This window comes from Mercenaria mercenaria, chromosome 5, assembly GCF_021730395.1.
Source record: "Mercenaria mercenaria strain notata chromosome 5, MADL_Memer_1, whole genome shotgun sequence".
NCBI lineage: Eukaryota > Metazoa > Mollusca > Bivalvia > Venerida > Veneridae > Mercenaria > Mercenaria mercenaria.
This window is the reverse complement of record NC_069365.1, coordinates 77,550,561-77,572,392: the sequence shown is the minus strand read 5'-3', so window position 1 is coordinate 77,572,392 and position 21,832 is coordinate 77,550,561. Positions and strand designations below refer to the sequence as shown.

The window sequence follows — 21,832 nt, the reverse complement described above, 5'->3', positions numbered from 1 at the left end:
ATAAAACACAAAATATACCCTTGTGTTGGGTATAAGGCCATTTAGGAGCAGATCATAATTTCTTATTAAGTATACTCTTTTGAAACATGGAAATTATTGCAACAGGGCCAAATAATAGGAAATTTTGTTCTTGAGGAATAATGAAACGTGCAACTACACTCATGGTCGGCTAAACCTACCCATATTTTCCCTGAAATGTGTTTGACAACCAAAATATCCCATTCTTCCCATTATTGACATTACACACCACACCAAATCCTTATCAGTACATCTAAATGCTGTTGGCTTTTTCCACTTTATCTACTGTGATTTCTTTAAAAAATCTGTTTTTGGAGTAAAACGTTAGGGAGTGGCCCAGGCCAACTTGCTCCTACGCCTATGGTGATATAGGTTCGATACAATGGAATCAAAGATTTGGATGATGTCACGAAATACCACAAGCATTTTACGAGCAGTGGTTGAATTAAGAAATAATAAATATGTGCCTATATTTTATCAGTTAATAAAATATGGGCAGTCGTTCGGATGCGATTATTAAATCATAAATTATTGGAACATATTTATTATTTCGATTGTAACCACGCAAACTCTTCGCATTTAACAGCACTACATTTTAGCTCGATATGTCATTCGGCTGGCCATATGCTATTATTAAAACCTCCCCACGAATGGAAAGCGTTGCATAAAACGGAATTTTCCGATATTCAGCAAATTTTAATTAAAGTATTAATTAGTTACTGCTGTAAAAATGTTATTTCCAATAACATCTAAGGTCAGAAATCAGAAGTAAATACTTCATTCAAAGTTTGTATATGCAGTTTCTAAAAATAGTGCACGTCACCTACATGATGCCACTGAAACATACACGCCAGAACGGCATGTTCTAATCTCTGGCCTGGCCTGGCCTGGCCCGGCCCGGCCTGGCTTGGCCTGGCCCGATGAGCCCAATTTTCGACTGGGTCGGGCCAGGCCAGGCCAGGCCAGATTTTATTGTACATAGAGAAATGAATGACATGAAATCTAAATATACAATTACAAGAGCAGGCAGTATTAACCTGCATTGTTTACTTGCTGCATGTCAAACAAAATGAGAAACCAGTCCCCTGGAGAATCATTAATTAGCCATCATTCATCTTACTTGAAATACAGATTTGCACTGAAGAAAATGGTGTAACTAAATGATAACTACCCATTTTTTTCTGTGATCAATTATTTAAAGTCAACTTAAAATACTCTTTCTATTTGACAATATTTGAATAAATACGGTAATTTTTTCTTTATTGACAATCAAATATAATTTCAATACATTTAGGGTAGCGGACCGCTAATAACAATCAACAGTTTCAACTAATTAAAGAATTATTCTCCAAAATGTAATTTCAGTTTTCTCTTCTTGTATAGAAAACTGTGTGATTGCACGTGCTACATTTTGAGCACGAGAATGTCGAAATATCATATAAGAATATATAATCACACACAATGCCAATTGCAATTAAATGTCCACTACCATATAAAGCTACAAGTTATATTTTTTTGTAGTTTCGTTTTGTCACAGACAGTCATTTTGGTACCCCGAGCAAACTGTGCTATGGTCTCTTCAAGGCAAGTTTAACTATCTTTTAACGTCAAATATGTTTAATATGTGGACCTAATGTTTTATCTCCTTAAAGCCCCAACTTTTACTACCCTGGCAGTAAGTTTTGTAGGAGGAGCCTATCAAATAACAACGCTACTCTAGGCTGTCTGTTAGCTAAAAATAGCTCACTTTAAATGATTCACAGGCAAATGTAAACAATGGTCAGTTGAAGAATTTGAACTAGCTTGCATGTTTTGATGGTTAAAAACTATTATTATCCATATTGTGCATCCATATCAGTATCAATCCTATGAAAAATTGAGTCAAGACTAGCATTCCTGATTTTTAATCTTGTTTATGTAAATTTAACAATGAAACTCAAAATCAAACATTCATTTAACTAAAATTCTGTCATTACTGGCTGGTCCATTAATTGAGATAACCTAGCAATAAATGTAGAAATAATAAAGTATTTAAGTCTGGGATGCAGAACAATACACACAAATTAGCAAGTGCTGCTGTGATAAGGACTAATAAAAATGATAAGCTATTTGAAATGGCATGTTCTAATCTCTGGCCTGGCCTGGCCTGGCCTGGCCCGATGAGCTCTATTTTCGACTGGGCCGGGCCAGGCCAGGCCAGGCCAGGCCAGATTTTATTATACATAGAGAAATGAATGGCATAAAATCTAAATATACAATTACAATAGCAGGCAGTATTAACCTGCATTGTTTACTTGCTGCATGTCAACCAGTCCTCTGGAGAATCATTAATTAGCCGTCATTCATCTTATTTGAAATACAGATTTGCACTGAAGAAAATGGTGTAACTAAATAATAACTACCCATTTTTTCTGTAATCAAATTATTTAAAGTCAACTTTAACACTTGGTTTTAAAACTAATGGCTAATTTCATTGATAAGTTTACCTGCTGCAATATAACTGAATATTTGCGTGCATCTCTTTGGGAATTGTAATTACAGGTTGTGTCCCTACTATCCTTAGCTGACCTTTTAACTGTTCAGTTGAACTTTTAATGTGTTTGGTTTAGTTAAACTGATGTTCAATTTATGGAAGAATAATAAAAATAATATTCATTGTAGGACCTCTAACTCATTGTCAGGGTGTTGGCATTTTAGATTATTGATATTTGTCTTGCACAAAAAAATAATGGTGCATTGTGTTTATTTTATTTCTAAGTGATATATTTAATGCTAAAAGATGCTCTTGAGCCTGTTTCACAAAACTTTGTAAGATTTTTTTCCACATACTTAGATCAATATAAAAACAATCTTACAAAAATATTCAGTATATGTATAACCTAAACTACAAAATTTATATATCGCTTCCCCGCACCATACTATCCCAGATTCTAGAACGGAGGTAGCATTATTTTAGAAATTGAAAGTTGTTGTCCGTTAGTATTGACAGGTGCTCTTTATTTTACACCATATTTGTAACCTGAAAATATCTAAATTGACCAAAATAACATGCAAAGTTTACCAATGACACAGTGGCGTAGTGATAAGTTCTGCGACTTTCACACATGTTACCATGGGTTCGATTTCAATTCAGATTGTTTTCATTAAATCAATATATTGTCATTTTATTGATACTGGTTTTATTCTTACAACATTTTATGGTAATAACTGGTATGTAGAAGAATGTCAAATACTTGTGTATTTCTTTCAATAAATGAACAATAAATCACGATAAGTGACAATTTTCCTCCATTCTAAGTTTACAGAGGAAATTAAAAAAAAAATGATAAGAAAATGGTCAAACAGGTCACGATTTCGAACTTACAGTTCCGAGATTGGTAGCTGAACGTTTTGTCAGCACAACTTTATCTGCATGTACAACCTGGCAGTAAAGAAATGTTTATATTTTATTTGGTTTTCAATATTTATATTTTTATATATGTTTGGGCACCGATTTTTTTACGGAAGCATATGGAATATTCTTGAGCGCTAGTTCAATAATTTCGGACAATACTAAATAATCGTCAATAGATAAAATAATAAACTTAGTTAGCTTATTCAACTGGGGGAAAACCAAGCCACCAGTCAAGAGTCAATTGAGGTGGAGATCCTCTGATAATAGTCATAACAATTAATCAGGCATCACCTTTAAATTAGACATAATAGTTATGTTAGCTACAGGCTTATTCCCAGGTGTATAATTTTACTGAGTGGGAGTTCAAAATGTATTTATATAATGTCTGAAATATCCAAACTTATTCCAAAGTCAGATTTTAAAGATGCTATAAAAATCACTTTCACCTTTTACGAAATTGAAATCTATGGCCTGGCCTGGCCCGGCTCAGTCGAAAATTGGGCTCATCGGGCCAGGTCAGGCCAGGCCAGGCCGGGCCAGGCCAGGCCAGAGATTAGAACATGCCCGCCAGAACATTGCGGCGGCATATAAACACGTAAACACTCGAGTCTGGAAGATTGGAACATGAATTATAATTTACTTATTGTCAAAGTAGAATCTAGTTGACATTGTGCTGCCTACAACGCAGAAATTGTAAACTACACACACGACTAGACATAGATGCACTGGTGTTGAAGTTGAAACTTACCGGACTGAAACATTTTCTTACGGTAAAATATAAACAAATAAATTCATCAGTTAGAAATTGTTTGTTTCAGAAAATTTGATGTACTTTTTATTACTACTACATAGCACTGAAAAAGTCGAGTATTTAGTCGGCATATAACAGTAGAATATATATATAACAATACCGTAGGGTGGAATGGAAGAGCTATATTTTATCGTAGATTCATGTATAGGCGATTTCGCTATATGTTTATACATGTATAGCAACTGCTGCGGATAGTGTTAGAATTTCTGGTACTCCTAACCATGTATACAAACTTGACACATATAGTATCTCAGTCAAATATAAAGGACAGAGCAGTATGAATAATGGCATATTATTTTATCAGTATGACATGAATATAAGAAGCGACAGACCCGCCCGCACTCTGAGACATGTTGTTTTAACCATGACGAGAACTGACCTAGGTTTTAACCATATATCAGTAAGAGCAGCCTGTCGCTTCTGACTATTGACAATAAATAACAAATGCTGATTGAATGGGATAAGGCCGTGATATATAATTTATTGTTAAAATATCATTACAGGAAATTAATGAAATATCATGGCATATTGTATGAGATAGAAGTATCATGAAATGAAGCGCATGAAATGATAGATTTCTAGCCAAATTGCATAGAAACAAAATAGGCAACGCTATGATGCTAAAGCTCTAAATTTATGATAAGTACGCATGTACTAGACAATGGAAGGAGAATGCAAAATTGCAAATTGTGCTAGCAAATCCAGCTGCCGAAAATCCGAGGCCAAGATGCTCAACGAATTCTCAACATCATGATAATGGATTTAAAGGAAAAAAATGAATCCAGTGCAAGTGCAAGAGAATATATAATTAGAATAAAACTGCCAAATAGATACCATATTTTTGCCATGTTTATGAAGCAATATATCAGCCACGATGGGAACAAAAATCACGACTAAAATTAACACTTAAGCCTTTAAAATGATACTTTTTTGCTCTTAAGAAGATGATATTTTGCAGCAAAATGAACAAGTCCGCTGCTGCCCGCGTGTTTACTTGATACACCATAATTATCACATTCTACAATATAAAATATTTTCTTTACTGAATAAAAACAAACAGTTTCTTTTGTTACACAACCTTAAAGTTTCGCTGAATCTATTTCATTTTGTTAACAGGACTATTTCAAAGGGAAGTCGGAAAACTGCGAGCCGGCTGCCTAACTCCTATTTATATATCTTTTTTACCCTCATCTCTTAGTTATTTATTTTAATTTGGAAGTGGAGGGGGGAGGTAGTGATATCCAAATGCTGCAAACAGAAAGGTGTCTCCACCCCCCGACTTCCTTGATCTATAACATTCGTTTTTCTGGTATAAAATGAAAATTGGACATGATACATGTCGTAACATTTAGACAAATTAAATATTTAGATTAATACTTAAATAAACTGAAAAAAAACCCGCTGAATTTCGTAGATGGAACACTTTCATATGCAAGAGCAATATCTTAAACAATCAATAATGAAGCTTTCATATACATGGTGGCGAACTTTTGACTTCTTGGAAGGAATAATTGTCTTTATCCATAAAAGGCACTGTAAACCGGTGTGGCAGTATGTGACATGACCTGGTGTACTGGCGCTGAAAAATATATAACACGGCAGCAGAATTTTTTCAAAAAATGTTAGGGTGGGTATTTTTATACAAGTCGACACGACTTGCCTGCTTAGCTATTTGTGAAGGAATGAACCGGTTTGAAATATAAAATTGATAAAATTGACCACACCCGTGAGCTGCTCGTGCGTGAAAGTAATTAATCGAGGCACGTTATATTATATGCACTGGATTAGAGTAACAGAAGCAGAAATTATAGCTCTTGCGTACCGACTGAAAAATAACATAGATTTATTTCTCAAGAGAACATAAATTCCTTTATTTTATCAGTAGGACATGAATATAAGAAGCGACAGACTCGCCCGCACTCTGAGAGACATGTTGTTTTAACCATGACGAGAATTGACCTAGATTTTAACCATATATCAGTAAGAGCAGCCTGTCGCTTCTGACTATTGACAATAAATAACAAATGCTGATTGAATGGGATAAGGCCGGGACTTTTATTGTTATAATAAAATTAATGAAATATCATGGCATATTGTATGAGATAGAAGTATCATGAAAGGAAGCATGAAATGATAGATTTCTAGCCAAATTGCATAGAAACAAAATAGGCAACGCTATGATGCTGAAGCTCTAAATTTATGATACGTACACATGTACTAGACAATGGAAGGAGAATGCAAAATTGCAAATTGTGCTAGCAAATCCAGCTGCCGAAAATCCGAGGCCAAGATGCTCAACGAATTCTCAACATCATGATAATGGATTTTGCTCTGATTGCCTAAATTATACTGATGATTGTGTATACAATATGCCATACCGAAATGCACAAAGTGTGTTGAGGGCCACCAAATATTTTATGAAATAAAATTTGTCCATAAAATGGTGCATTGAATATTGTATCTAATTACTGAATAGCCACATGCAAGCATTCATTTCTTTAATAATACCAGATTTTCCGGATAATTTACTTTCAAAGATGGCGATATAAGCTATATTCAACTCTATTTGACCATTATTTCTCCTGATTTTATCTAATCAACACTATGCAGCAGTTACTTTTTCCCTCATAAATTTGTTGCATCTAACCCGAAATAGGTCAGGCGGTAATCTTTATAAGAAACGCACTTTATAATTCAGCCATTATTCAAGTATGTAATTACGTATATATGAATAGATCAAAAGGTTTGCTTAATAGTGTTTTGCTTACCCTGCTAGCAAAGTTTCCATTTACTTTCACCAGTTTAAGGTGAAAGAACTCTACCGAGGTCATGCCACCCTGCCACTCCGAATGTATATATTTAGAATTAACAAAGTCTCTCATACAATCCACCAAATGGTTCGACAGTGCTCTCAGGCTGCCCTTCTATTCCTAGTGTACTGTTTGACTCGACAGTGCTTCTTCCTTGGTTCCGGTATAATGACATATATCGACAGCACAACGCCTGTGACAAGAGGATATAGAAGCTGCATACACAAGCATCTAAATAAAAGTAAATATAATATCAAAATTATTATCTATTATGTTGGGTTAACCCCCTCGGAATCAAATAAGTAAATAATAGAAATACTATACAGTTTTTGATTATTGATGAATGATTTCGTTATTACGATAAAGTCACAAAGCGCACAGCCCTAGATTTGGCACTGTGGACGAAAATTATTAACTAGATGGCGGCATTAAGACACCATAATAATGCAATATTCAAGAATCAATGTTACTGCAATTCCTGTTCGACTAAGCCACTGGCAGTGTAATACGGAATAATTTCTTACATAATACATGCATGCACAGGAACCTTCTAGCACTGAAAACACAGTCAAAGTCGTAATTCGAAAGCAAAATTTGTATGACATATGCCGTTCAAGTAAGTTCGATCAATTTAACCTCCTTAGAAATTTTGATTTAACAAAAGCCACAGCAAAACAATTTAATTACAAGCGTAAACATAGATATTACAGACATAAACCAATGTATAGTCTGTATCATATACGGTAGAACACGGACCAAAAACAACTTTTCAATAACATCGAAATTTTATCTTTCGCTTCTACAACATCCACATCAAAATAGTTTTTGATAAAAAGCGTTAACATAAATAATGTGGTCATAAACCGATTTAGATGGTAGAACAAAAGGGACCAAAGACAACGGTTTAATAACATGTAGCTTTTACTTGCCTACTTACCTTCAGGTATTGCTACCAAATAACATATTTTAACTACTTTACCCAACACCAGCATAAATTTCTATTGTCCACATGCTTTCAATACCTGCTTAAAAATAAAACAAAACAATAGATTGTACTGCTGTATAATGAACAAAATTTGACGCAATCTAATACTTAATGCATGATTAATTTTTAAACCATTTCCAGTTTCCGAAGGTCAACATAGTACTGCTGTAATTATTACCCAATGTACAGTAAAATGCATAGTCTAATCATCATCATCACCATATTTTTAATTTTGCGTTTAAAGGTATGATTAATAGCCCAACGTCATCATCAACATCATCATTATCATGAGGATGCCATCGAAATTATAAAAATAGAACAATTAGTAAATGACCACGATATTATATTTCTTAAACTAGAGATGCTTCTGAGAAAGGCGCATGTCTCCCACAACTGCCTTATCAGACTTTCAGTGCTTTGATTATAACGCGACTGCCTTGTCAGACTTTCAGTGCTTTGATTATAAAACAAGTTTCAAGGGCCTTAATTCCGAAGTGCCTGGGCCGATTTGGCAAGTTATCGAACTTGGCCGAGATATTATGATCAAACACATTTTCGTCAAATTTGGTGAAGATCGGATGTGAAATGTTCATCTTAGAGTGCGGACAAGCTTTGTGACAGACGGACATATGCACACAGACAGACAGACAGACACGCACGCACGCACGCACGCACGCACGGACACACACACACACGCACACGCACACACACACGCACACACACAGAGGAATAGATAATATATGTCGCCCACACCACTATGCGGACCTGGAAAACTGAAAAGATAAGTTGATATCCAACGCACAAAATACTGGAGAATACTATTCCACAAACCGATAGATAAGTCATTACTATTTTAAAGCTAAATGTATAAATAAATCCGTTCAGTAAATTTGTTTAATTATACATTGTACGCAACAGACACGGGTGCAAAGGTGAGGATCGGGCACATTGTGTCGCGCAATAGTTAACCCTCCAAGCAATCAACTGCACTAAAAGGTAAAAGGTAAAGGTAAATTTTATTTACCGTCGCTTTGTTAAGAACAGTTAAAACCATTTATACCTTACCCCCAGCAATTTGCTGGTACCCATTTACAGCTGGGTCGACTGAGGCAAACGTGATAAGTGCCTTGCCCACGGACACACCGCAATGGGAGTAGCCAGGATTCGAACCAGGGGCCTTCACTTCTGTGGAAAAGCGACTTGGCCCTCTCGACCAATGCGTCCACTAAGCGGCACTCAAGGACATAAACAGGGGGTGATGTCTGTTTCAACATACCCAAATGTTAGAGGTTTGTAGCAAAGTGATCCACAAATATATAAAATATATAATATGTACTGACTTACAAGTACACATTTATAAACAACTTTCGACGGATTAAAGACCAACTGGCCGAAGAGTTGTAATCCCTGTTTAATATAAGATAGTCAATTCGAGGAATTTGGTTGTACGGCCGACCATGTAGGTCAAGGACCCCTCCAACGGTTAAGAAGCGCACGCCCTTAACACCAATAATAAGAGAAGGCCAGTCGAACGCCAAACTTAAGATGCTGATCTAGTGGCCAACCTAGGATGTGAGCTTGAATTTTAAGATACTACCACAGTATCAAACCTTTAAAAGGCATACCAAAATTGTGGATCATATAAATTTTATATAGCTCACGTGATCAACACGGACGGCGTAAAAAAGCATTTTTGAACAAACAAACAAACAAACAAAATTAAATCTCCTGTACGAGTGCGTTGGACCAGTATCTTCTCTGAGAGACATAATAACAACGTCAGTAATAAAACTGATAATCAATGTGATCATCATCAAAATCGTCCATTCCAGCATCATCATAAGAATCGTCTTGACCACTAGTCGTGTTCACCAACATCGACCTTTTCTGTACATAAATCTACTAAATCCGTTCTAGTATACTTAGTATTATAACCACCTGCAACGAAAGCAACATGACCATAATGGACAGCATGATAAATTATTACGCTTTATAAGTATTCAACTGCTAGTAGCAACAACCATAGAAAGATGCGTTCATTCATTCTCAAATTTTCAATCGTTTTTTAATTTTTGCATTTCATTTGTAATAGAGTGTATATCTAAGGCAGTAGTGAAACAAATAAAACGTTGTTGATAATGCTGTTGTAAAATAAGCACGTATTGAGACCTTCGGTCTTGAAATGTTCAAAGATATTTCATTTATTCGTTTAGGATAGTCGTTCAGTTTTGACTGTATAAGCAGTGTAAACGTTGAGCTTTCATCCTAAATTATTAGACTTTTGCGACGTGTCAAAGTTTTGACATGAGACATGTAAAACTGTCAACCAATATCCAAAACACAACGTCTCAACAACAAACAAATAATGACAATTGCTGCTACTTTTCAATAGAAACGGGGATTTCCCTCGAAAAGAACCCAGCCCCTGATACCGCAAACAACGAATGACTGTTGGACACAAACAACACATGAAAACATCCAAACCACAATGCATTCATGTGCCCCAGCGGCCAACCATTGCAGCCTTGCACTCATCTTTAATTTAATGAAATACGCTGTAAAGGAAAAAGACAATTTGTTCAAAAACTTATCTGCATTTTCCTTGCATCCTCCTCTCTGTGGCAACATTACTGGAAAACGCCAGCTCTTCAAACATGTGATGAACATATTTTTATACACGAAGTGTCGACTTGCCTGCTTAGCTATTAGTGAAGGAATGAACCGGTTTGAAATATAAAATTGACCAAATTGACCACACCCGTGAACTGCTCGTGCGTGAAAGTGATTAATCGAGGCACGTTATATTATATGGACTGGATTAGAGTAACAGAAGCAGAAATTATAGCTCTTGCGCACCTACTGAAAAATAACAGATTTTTTTTTCTCAAGAGAACATAAATTCCTTTGTATTAAAAATAAATTGTTTCTATAAGGAACTTGTCCATCTTTCAATTTTACCATTAACTGTTAAATGGGGTGCATACCATGAAGATACTGACTGAATGGCGTCTTGTTATAGAAACAAATTGTTCATAAAAGAAAACTTGTTTGTGTGCGTGCTTGCGTGCATGAGTATGAAGCGGGGCACACTATCGCTTTTTGTACGGAAATAAAGTAAAGTATACGAAATATCCATAATATATTTTATAAGTATTAAAATATGGTTGACATTCAATTTTTCATAAAAAGCACAAGAGTAAGACAAATTTTATTATAAAGAATGTATCTTGTTCATGTCAAGGACTAGCATGTAAAATTGTAGGAGATTTATCTCCCTTTAAACACAACTCCATCTTAAAGAACCTTGTTCAGTCTGTTTAACAGGCACTAGCATTTACGTAACAAACAAAATGCATACAGTACATTTTAGAAGACAAGAGGGCCATGAAGGCTCTGTATCGCTCACCTGACCTATTGACCTAAAGATCATCAAAATTAACATTCTGACCAACATTCATTAAGATATGGTCATAAATGTGGCCTCTAGAGTGTTAACTGGTTTTTCCTTTAATTTGATCTAGTGACCTAGTTTTTGACCCCACATGACCCAGATTTAAACTTGGCCTAAAGATCGTCAAGACAAAATTTTGACCAAGTTTCATGAAGATACAATCATAAATGTGGCTTCTAGGGTGTTAACAAACTTTACATTTGATTTGACCTGGTGACCTAGTTTTTGACCCCACTTGACCCAGATTTAAATTTGCCCTAAAGATCATCAAGATTAACATTCTGACCAAGTTTCATTAAGATACAGTCATAAATGTGGCTTATAGAGTGTTAACTAGCTTTATATTTAATTTGACCTGGTACAGCTTTACTTTTGACCAAGTTTCATGAAGATAAGTCATAAATGTGGCCTATAGTGTGTTAACAAGCTTTTCCTTTGATTTGACCTGGTGACCTAGTTTTGACCCCACCTGAATCAGATTTGAACTTGACCTAAATATCATCCAAATTATCATTCTGACAAAGTTTCATTAAGATACGGTCTTAAATGTGGCCTCTGGAGTGTTAACAAGCCTTTCCTTTGATTTAACCTGGTGACCTAGTGTTTGACCCCACATAAATCAGATTCAAACTTGACCTAAAGATCATCAAGATTAACATTCTGACTAAGTTTCATGAAGATACAGTCATAAATGTGGCCTCTAGAGTGTTAAGAAGCTTTTCTTTTGATTTGACCCGGCGACTTAGTTTTTGACCCCAGATGACCCAATGTCAAACTTTTCCGAAATTTTATTGAGGGTAACACTCTGACCAAGTTTCATTAAGATTGGGCTAAAATTGTGACCTGAAGAGTTTTAAAAGTCAAAATGTTGACGACGGACGGACAACGGTCGACGGACAGAGAGCGATCACAAAAGCTCACCATGAGCACTTCGTGCTCAAAATATAATTGATAAGCATAATAATTTGAGGGTGGCCATTTTGAAATCAGTAAATAATGCGATGATGAAAGAAAAAATACCACTGGAATTTTAGAGAATGAGTGTTAAAACTTTCAAAAAAAAAAATAAATAAATAAATAAAATATAGCAAAAAAACACAGTTACCACCTATATTTTTGGTCAATTCGCAACAGACTTTATACACCGTCTATAAAACGAAGCATGAAAGAAATATGCAGCAAGGCAAAATTTCACCATTCAAAACGTGGACTGAAACGATTAGTACACTAAAATGTTATAACAAGCAAGTCCTGTCGAAAGGTTAAAATCAAATAATTTCCAGCGCTTATTCAATATTCCAATGTTCGAGCCTTTCAAAGGCCACATTTAGCTAGGCTTAAAATCACACCAGCGCAATTAAGGTTGTATGGTGGGGACGACCACAGATGCCCTTCCGGGGATAATTTCAGACATGAGCGGGCACCGTGGTAGAACAACCAATCTTTCACAAACAATTTAATTTGATTCTTGGAAGAATCAAAATCACAGCGGTGGGACACATGTAATTCGACGGTATTCGGCGAGCTTAAGCACTGGACCATTGAGCCCCCTCAAGCTAGTTAATGAATAGTCAGTAGCTCTACCTGAAATTAAGTCTGGTGGGTCGGGGAATATGGGGGCAGTGGGACTTTGATTATTGCTGGAAAGATATCAAACGACCCAGAATGTCGGCCAATAACATCGTAGTAGGAAAAAATCACTAAGATCAGAATATAAGATTCTCTCATCATTTTTCTATTTCTTCTTAACACATCTTTATGGTTTATTTAGTGTACATTTTTATTAAACAGCAAGATGGAATGTAAATCTCGAAAACAGTCGAGCATCCTTGTAGTCTTTAAATAAAAAATGTTTAACCCTTACCCTGCCAAATTTCTATAATGAACTAGTCCACCTTTCAATGGACAGTATCATTAACTGTTAAAATGGGTGCTTATCTAAAAGACACTGACTGAACAGCGAACAGTGTAGATCATGATCAGACTGCACGGATGTGCAGGCTGATCTTGATCTACACTGGTCGCAAGTGCAGAATTAATTGTGTCCAGCATGATAAGGGTTAAAACAATAACAACTGGTGCGTAATATTTATACCAAAAAATGTCGGTTGGATTTAACTAAGAAACTTAATGATATAGGACACAGAATCGCACCAACCCTGCTTCGAATTAGGACTGACTGGTTCTCAGTTTGAAATAGTCGTGCCTAATTAACAGAGCAAAAACAGTTTTAATAGACTGTGACAGGTCAGTTACTTTATAGGTGGGAGTAATTTTATTAGTGTGACAGCCTAGCTTACAATTTTCATATGTAAGTGCCTATGTGTCATTAATTGTCTAGTGTTATTTGGACACAGACTGTGAAGTCTGCGCTAACAGCGTAAAACAAGATCATTCTGTCGCGAACAGTCTTGGTTTTACGCAAACTGGGCTCCTGGCATTGCTGACGAGAATAACTTGGCTGTCTTGCGGAGGGCCATTGGTTCTACTCAGCTGCAATCCCGTGCTAGTAAACAATGACCCGAGGGACAACAAGGATCGTCTTCCACCACCAAAAGTTGCATAACATCCAAGGGCAAACGAATCAAACGTTCGACTGCAGGATACAACTTCAAGGTCATATTTCTTCGACTACTTCGATTATTCTGCACACAGCCTAAGTCAATGATGTGAAAAAGAGTAGTGTTCCGGAATGTTTGAAACGTATGTGGACAGTTGGACAGGACAGTCACGTGATAAATATTTATGACAATGGAAAGCAAGTCTTGGGTATAATCTTGATAGTGCTGGGTACCAGAGCAAAACAATGCACTGCTTGATTCCTATGACAACGATAAGAAGATTACTTTAGAATGTTTCGGACATTCTCCTAATATATCAAAGAAATACGGCCTAAGTCAATGGCGAGCATGCCAGGTCTTGAAGGGTAGGAATGTGTAAGATGCCTTGCTGCGAAAAACTAATTATTTATTTTCGGAATAGACTCCAATGTATGGATGTAAACCTCCACATATGCTTAAGAGCAAGGGAAGCTTCTGGAATCAGAGAGACTTCTCTATCCTGCAATATCCTGCCAAAACTACTAATATCCCTCTGGAAGAGTCGCCCATAGGGGTTACCGGGGGCAACTATGAACATATACTTGTCGTCAGGAATATAGCGAAATCCCGCTGCGCAAGCAAGAAACAATTTATTTTAATATTAAAGCGACTGCATATTTGCATAGTGAAACGATGTCCTTGTGTAGGCTACTGCTTCAAACTTTTTGGACGATAATCCATTGAATGGCAGATGCAGGACCATTCTGGGGGAGATTCTAGTCTCTTAAAATAAATTATTCAAGGCCTTCCATACTAATGATTCAGGATAATATGTAAGCGGAATAGGTCGATATAAACCGTAATCTTAGATGACTAGTATGTTTTTAACGCCAACAGTTGCCCACAGCGACGACTCCTTCAGAAAATTGTTAGTCATTTTAGCTTTAGATAAAGTGCAAAATGCATATGATACTCATGTTTCCAACGTTTCTCTGGGACTTTAACGTGCAGGATGTAAAGAACACTACACAGGACCTCGACTTTAAAGACTATTATTAATTTATGTCTTAAGAGTCTAGCCTTCGGTTGGGATTGGACCCACAACCTTTCGCTTGTGACGCACTAGGAGACTTCTTCAGAATTCTATGAGTAATTTTATTTGGAGAATAGGGCAAGATACAGAAGCATGTGATTTTTTTGGCTTGTCGGGTGTAAAACACCCATGCACTGGACACTTATCCGAATCATAGTAGTTTTAGTTGGAAGAGCGGTTCGAAGTCAAGACGCCAGGTTATCACTGGACAACGGTTTTTGCGTGCATTTACTGGTTTATGTTTTAAATGCACAGGACATTTAACAGCAAGTACACATAGATAGATAGATAAATTTTATTCGTGCAAAGGCTATATAATAGGTTATATACAAAACACACAAGAAAACACACACAAACACACAAGAAACATATAAAAAAAACCAATATGACAATATTATGATATAAATCGTATACAATAGTAATATAAATGTGCACAACAGTAGGGGGAAGTGGTTATCGTCGGTAAAATATTTTATCTTCTTTTTTTTTTTACTTTTAGATTATATAAAATATGTTATACATTTTGTATTGTACAATCCATACATGATCAAATTGGAACATTTCTTTAAATTTGAGGTTGTTTGAATTTTTTTTCAGAAATATTTCTTCATATACACAACTCTTTTATCTTGATATCTCTAACAAAAATGGCATTCACGTGGCTTAGGTCGTCTGCCTGATTTCATTTCTAAATACTACTAATGTGCGGACATATTAAATTTTGTATAAGAGTTATAAAAAAAGTATTTAATCATGTATGTTTTGTACCTTAAACACGAAAGTATTGTTTTGTTTTTGTTTTTGCCCTTGTAGGATATTCTAGTTGTCTAGTAGTCTAGTATTTGCTTAAGTATTTGTTTTATCAGCAACACATTGAAAACAACAACAACATACATGGTTAAAACATAAAATAAAGAGTCTAATAGGTATTATTTGCTTTATCTTCGATTTTTGTTCGTACACAATCTACAGTCTTGTCACATGATCTTGTTCACATTCTTGATACATTAGGTATATTCATATTCCAATACCACAATTCATTATCTAAGTCTCCATATACAAACTTGTTTTGAGTTAATGGACGTACATCCAGAAGAAGGTTATAAAGGAAAATCGCTTCTCACATATTATCTATCATCACGAAAACTGTATATTGTCTTCAACACCTGGCCCGGCAAGAGCCTATGCGTTGCTGTAAATGAATTACAGTAAATTACAGTAAACATAATCCCTAAATTAGGCAGGGCTACTAGTCTCACAATTTTTATGTTATTTCATTGTTTCACATATTAATAAAATGACTAATTTTATGAAAGTGACCAGGGCAAGAACTCGTGTATGTATTTAAGGGGAAGTAATGATACAGGTATAAGATAAGCAAGGGTCTCTGTCACTCTGTGAAAAAAGACTAACTTAACAGCGGAGCAAGTCTTAGAACCTTGGTGAAAGACGCATTTACATGCAAACATGCAGAATGAACCATTTTCGTGCGTTAGATCTAATAACAATATTTGCACCTCCTTTCCTTTTAAGATAAAAACAAAATATTTTAATAATAGAGTTTTCTGGGGACACTCAAAAAACGGGATTACGTCGTAAAATGAAATAAAATTATGATTTATGTACATTATACTTGTTATTTCAATTCAAAAATGTACGTCCCATCATTTTAATGATATTGGCAAAATATCAAGTGGTGCTTGTGTGTTGTGTGTTGTTATGTTTTCTGGTCCTTTGGGATCATGTAGTAGATTCAATGTGTATGGATTAGAGAGTTCTAATTAAGCCAGTGCTAGTGGGCGTGTGCGCTGTTGCACATTTCATTACCTCTCATGAACAGACTCAATTAAACCGAGTCTGCTATTATGTTTGCTTTGTCGCGTTCTATGCTTCCAAAAGATCTTCTTATAGATTTATTGTGAAGCGTACTTTGTTGTTAATCAGTCTGACATCCCTTAATTAAATATCTATAGTATTACTTCCTCTTAAATTTTCAAAGTATTTATTCGAAATTTTGTTAATGTGATCTTTTTAAACGTACAACAATTGCCTTTCATCTTATCTACTAGAATCATCACTGACACAACCACTGGATACAGTGCACTGATAAATGGCGTCTATAGAAGTGTCTATTCCATCGATCTTGTCTTCAATTCGATCTGAAGAAGCCTGCAGTGTGTCAGTCTTGGCACCAATGTCATCGACCGTGGCTTGAATTGCGTCTGCAGAAGCCTGCAGTACATCAGCCTTGACATCAATGCCATCGACCGTGGCTTGAATTGCGTCTGCAGAAGTCTGCAGTGCGTCAGCCTTGGCATCAGTGGCTTCGACCGTGGCTTGAATTGTGTCTGCAGAAGTCTGCAGTGCGTCAGCCTTGGCATCAGTGGCTTCGACCGTGGCTTGAATTGTGTCTGCAGAAGTCTGCAGTGCGTCAGCCTTGACATCAATGGCATCGACCGTAATTTGAACTGCGTCTGCAGAGGCCTGCAGTACATCAGCCTTGACATAAATGCCATCGACCGTGGCTTGAAGTGCGTCTGCAGAAGTTTGCAGTGCGTCAGCCTTGGCATCAACGCCTGCGATACTCGTCACTATGCCCTGAAACAATAAAATCATTATTTAATGCATAAAACTTCTCGAATTCGAACACAATTTTTCTTAACTTATATCAGATGGACATGATGTATGCTTCTTCAAGTGGCATCATTAAATTTCAACAAATAAACCGTAGAACTTACTGCTTCAAAATCAACCCTCGATGACAAAAAAAAAAAAGAATATAACCAGTTGATATGGAAGTTTTTTTTTTTTAAAAAATCTTTTGTTAATTAATAACGCGATATATTTTAAACATCAATACCTTTGTCCGTTCTTTTTGTTTAAGTTCGGATTTGATTCAAAATCTTGGGAGGAGGGGAGGGCCCCACTCCCGCCCCCCCCCCCCCCCATTGATATGAAAGTATTTAAAAACTGAATATTCTTTTTGATTTCAATACAATTTCTAGTTGTATATTTTTAATTAAATATAAGGATATTCCATCAATCCGAATCAGAAGGCAACTTTTAAAGCTGGATGTTGCTTTTGAATTCATTTATTCCCACACTATCTTGGTTGCACAACCTAGCCTGATAAAAGAGAATTAATAATATTTTTTACAAACCTGCTTTTTAATGAGTTTTGGCCAAAATATAATTGTTAATAATATAATACAATAGGCCTTATAGTCATATCATTCCTCAGGCAAAAATATGTTTATAAAAATACATTTGCCTGTGCACACAGGATAGCAAAAACTCAATTTTAAAAATGCCTTCATTTTAATCTAAAATGAATTAAACGTTCAACGAACTTAAATAAATGTGAACGAGCAAAGGTTAAAAATTCGTACAAATTCCTGTCTTGATCCAAATCAGATTGAATGCCTTACAAGTTAAACCGGACAACTAAACACCATAAGGAATATTTTCACATATGATCGTTGTGCGTATTTTGCACGATAAGAAATCGGCTGAAGTTGCAAATTAAAATAGGGTTACGTGAAAAATAGCTTAAAACATAAATAAATAAATTTACATGTATACAAATGCGTTGTTTTATTTAATGCGGCATACTTTAAGTCAAAGAATGAAAATACCTTAATATTGTAATTCTATATCCGACTATTAATATAAATGTTTTGAAATAACTTAAATACATATCTCACGCAGCTTTGGTCATGGCCTAGCTTACAAACATGTTTGCAAGACACACTTCAGATTTGTAATTTAGAAAATACCTAAATTTATTTACTTACTGTTAAAAAATCGTAAAATTATAATTCTGTGAAATATTAGGGAGGAGAAAACACTGTGTTAGTTTGGCAGAAAAAGTAGGAAGAAAAAACAACAACAATATCTCTCTACTTTTGTCAGGGTAACTTGTCAAATATTCGATCACAGAGAAATGTAATTGGCTGATAATGATACACGTGGGGTAGTTTTTCTTCGTAAAATTGTGTAGTAAAATGTTTCTGCAAGTTCAAGCAAAATAAAATAAAATAAAATAAAAATTGAAAATCTATAGAAATAACGGCAAGTTAAGAAACGGGTTTCACCTTGAAAAGATTACTTAAGTTATCTGGCAATAAGCGAAAGAAATTGCAAGCCGACAAACATTGCGATGAGCTGGACATAGCTTTATTTTATCACATAGAACTATGAAACTTATTTGATACAGGCTTACCTACAATTATGAAATTTCTACTTCTACAATAACTTAATTTTCAAAAACTTACCGGCAAAAGAGTGGATACTATGTTGTCGAGCTGTGCTTTATTATCCAGGACCGCCGTAAGTATCTAAAATATCAAAATAAATGTGACGGAAAGTCAGTAGATATACATAGTAATAAGTTCAAACTTCGGAATAACTTCATTGAAAATTTCTAACCTGCCGCCTCTCCTTTGTATATATAAAATTTACTAACAAATAACTCGGTATTTATGTTTGAAACTGTTTTGTCTTAAAGGGAGTCAATCGAATTATGATAATTTAGTGGAGTTTTCCGAAAGAGTATGGCAAGCCGTTTTAGTATTCGCTACAGCGGCTACTGTAATATTATTTTATTACTTCTTTAGTTAGAGAGACAGCGGCATTTGAAAAGAGATATATCTGTTCTGTGACTGATAGCTCTTTTAAAGAGAGATGTCTTTCTTTTTATTAGGATAGCAGTATACGATGACATTATACTCTCTCTCTCTCTCTCTCTCTCTCGCTCGCTCGCTCTTAAAGAGATAACTTGTTACGCGAAAGAATGACAGGAGCTTATGGTAAAATACATCCTTATGTTTTTCTTTTCGGTGAAATTTTGATAGGGTTAGGAAGTTGTCCCCACACTTTTAAATCGCGTCTAAGCAATGAATCAGACGATCTGAAAAACGAAAATGCTCATAATATGTTGATTAAATGCATTTCATCACCTATATAAAAAAGACAGTATTTGACCCTTTTTAAACTTTATTTGTCCACATTTGCCACAAAATCTTCAAAATTGTCTAAAATCTTACTTTCTGAGAAAATGATGACTAATTTTCGTTGATAGCGTACTTTCAATATACTAGTTATCTGCAAGTATGGAATCATTTAATTTTATTCTTTTTACGATTTGTTTGATCCACCAAACCGTAAAACATGTTTTTTTTTCATGAATTGCCATTTTATTTTGAAAGATCCATAAATAAGTTATATATCATTCTGAAAGTCTGGTTATAGGATCTATTTCTTAAATACAGTCAATGTTTGGGCAAAACAAATTCCCTTTGTAAAATTCTAGTCCATGATAATTAAAAATATATATTTGTTTCTGACAATTTACATTTTTTAACATGGGAACGTTGCTTTTATGTTTACTAAGATAAGACAAATAAAGTCAAAAGTTTAAGTCATTTTGGTCTCCAAATGATTGAAATTTAACACCGATCATCGTATATACATCTACATATTAAAATTGTTTTTGACAATAATTTCACCACTTATCAAGATGTTTTAAAAAATTATAAACTTCCTATTACCCACCCCGGAATTCTCTAGACTGTGGTATCTAATAAACGGTATTGTCTTACAATCTTGGAAAAAGCGAATCAAATAGTACACAAGATATCTTGACTTAAAGTAGTATAGGGCAGAATAATAAGCTCTTGAAAGACATTATTACCTACAAGTTATTACTTTTCTATTTTAAATCATTACTTGTAAGTTTAAGATTCCAAATGAAGAGTTGTGCGAATGCATGACAAATGCGAAGTTTTCCAGGATAATATTATGATATTTGCATTCCGCTTATTCAGTCGTTTTCCCGACTAAAACTTGTAAATTAATCAAATTTTCTAGGCGACCAAATTCTCATCATTCAGAGGTTCGTCAAGATCAACTTGGGACCTTGGCAGACCTCTGGCATGCGAGAATGGACGACCAAAATCTGTAAATGATTGTGTGAATTATTACGTTTTCTAGACGACAAAAAAAAAATCCGTGAAAATTTTGGGGTTTTTAAAGGACCAAATCACTGTCAATTATCGTGTAAGTTATCGGATTTTTTTTAGACAAATTGTAGGACGAAGAGCACTTAATGATTAATCGTTTGAACAGAAACTTGTCAAAATTTTACAACGCGTTTTGAGAGCAAATTAAGGCTTTCAGAATAGAAAACACACAAAAAGTCTGATAGAATGGAATGACATGAATAGAGTTTTAATTAAAATCTTTACCTTTAAAAAAAACTTCAAATAACTACAACACAGTATATGTTTAAAATGGGACGACTTCGTAAAATTAATAATGTTACATAATTCCATGATTTAATTTCTAGACAAGTCAAATTTTTATTATTTATGTCTCTTCATACGTACAGCATGACAGTAACACATAATTACTTAAAAACCCATTTTTTTTAACAAAAATGCGCTATGAATAATTCTTAAAGAATTGACAAAATGTCAGTTATTGCGTTCAAGAACAGAACAATACAGCATGGGGTTTTAACATATATACAAATGTAAGAAGAGAAAAATGGCATTATTGCGTTAAAACTATGTTTAAATGTAATGTTGAATGAAATATTCAATACATTAAAGCATTTGAACTTACATCTTCATTTGTTACTGGAGGTGGAGCTGGTCCTTTCACACCGACTATGAAAACTCCTGAGCACAAGAACGCAAAGAGTACAGTCTTCATCGTGTTTCAATACAAC

General features: G+C 35.1%; 1 protein-coding gene across 1 annotated transcript; it reads right to left on the bottom strand.

Moving 5' to 3' along the window:
- Positions 1 to 15,953: 15,953 nt before the first annotated feature.
- Positions 15,954 to 21,832, bottom strand: LOC123559151 (uncharacterized). The gene is made up of 3 exons (XM_045350970.2): positions 21,727 to 21,832; positions 19,377 to 19,439; positions 15,954 to 17,700 (listed from the first exon to the last, which is right to left on the bottom strand). Exons 1-3 carry the CDS (start codon positions 21,814 to 21,816, stop codon positions 17,161 to 17,163), a joined length of 693 nt encoding a protein of 230 aa, XP_045206905.2. The 5' UTR covers positions 21,817 to 21,832; the 3' UTR covers positions 15,954 to 17,160.

Excerpts from the sequence above, each read along its gene's own strand:
- LOC123559151 (XM_045350970.2), bottom strand. The coding sequence starts at position 21,816 with ATGAAGACTGTACTCTTTGCGTTCTTGTGCTCAGGAGTTTTCATAGTC. Across the intron at positions 19,440-21,726 it reads CTCCAGTAACAAATGAAGAT|ATACTTACGGCGGTCCTGGA; the intron begins GTAAGTTCAAAT and ends TTGATATTTTAG. Across the intron at positions 17,701-19,376 it reads TAGTATCCACTCTTTTGCCG|GGCATAGTGACGAGTATCGC; the intron begins GTAAGTTTTTGA and ends TTATTGTTTCAG.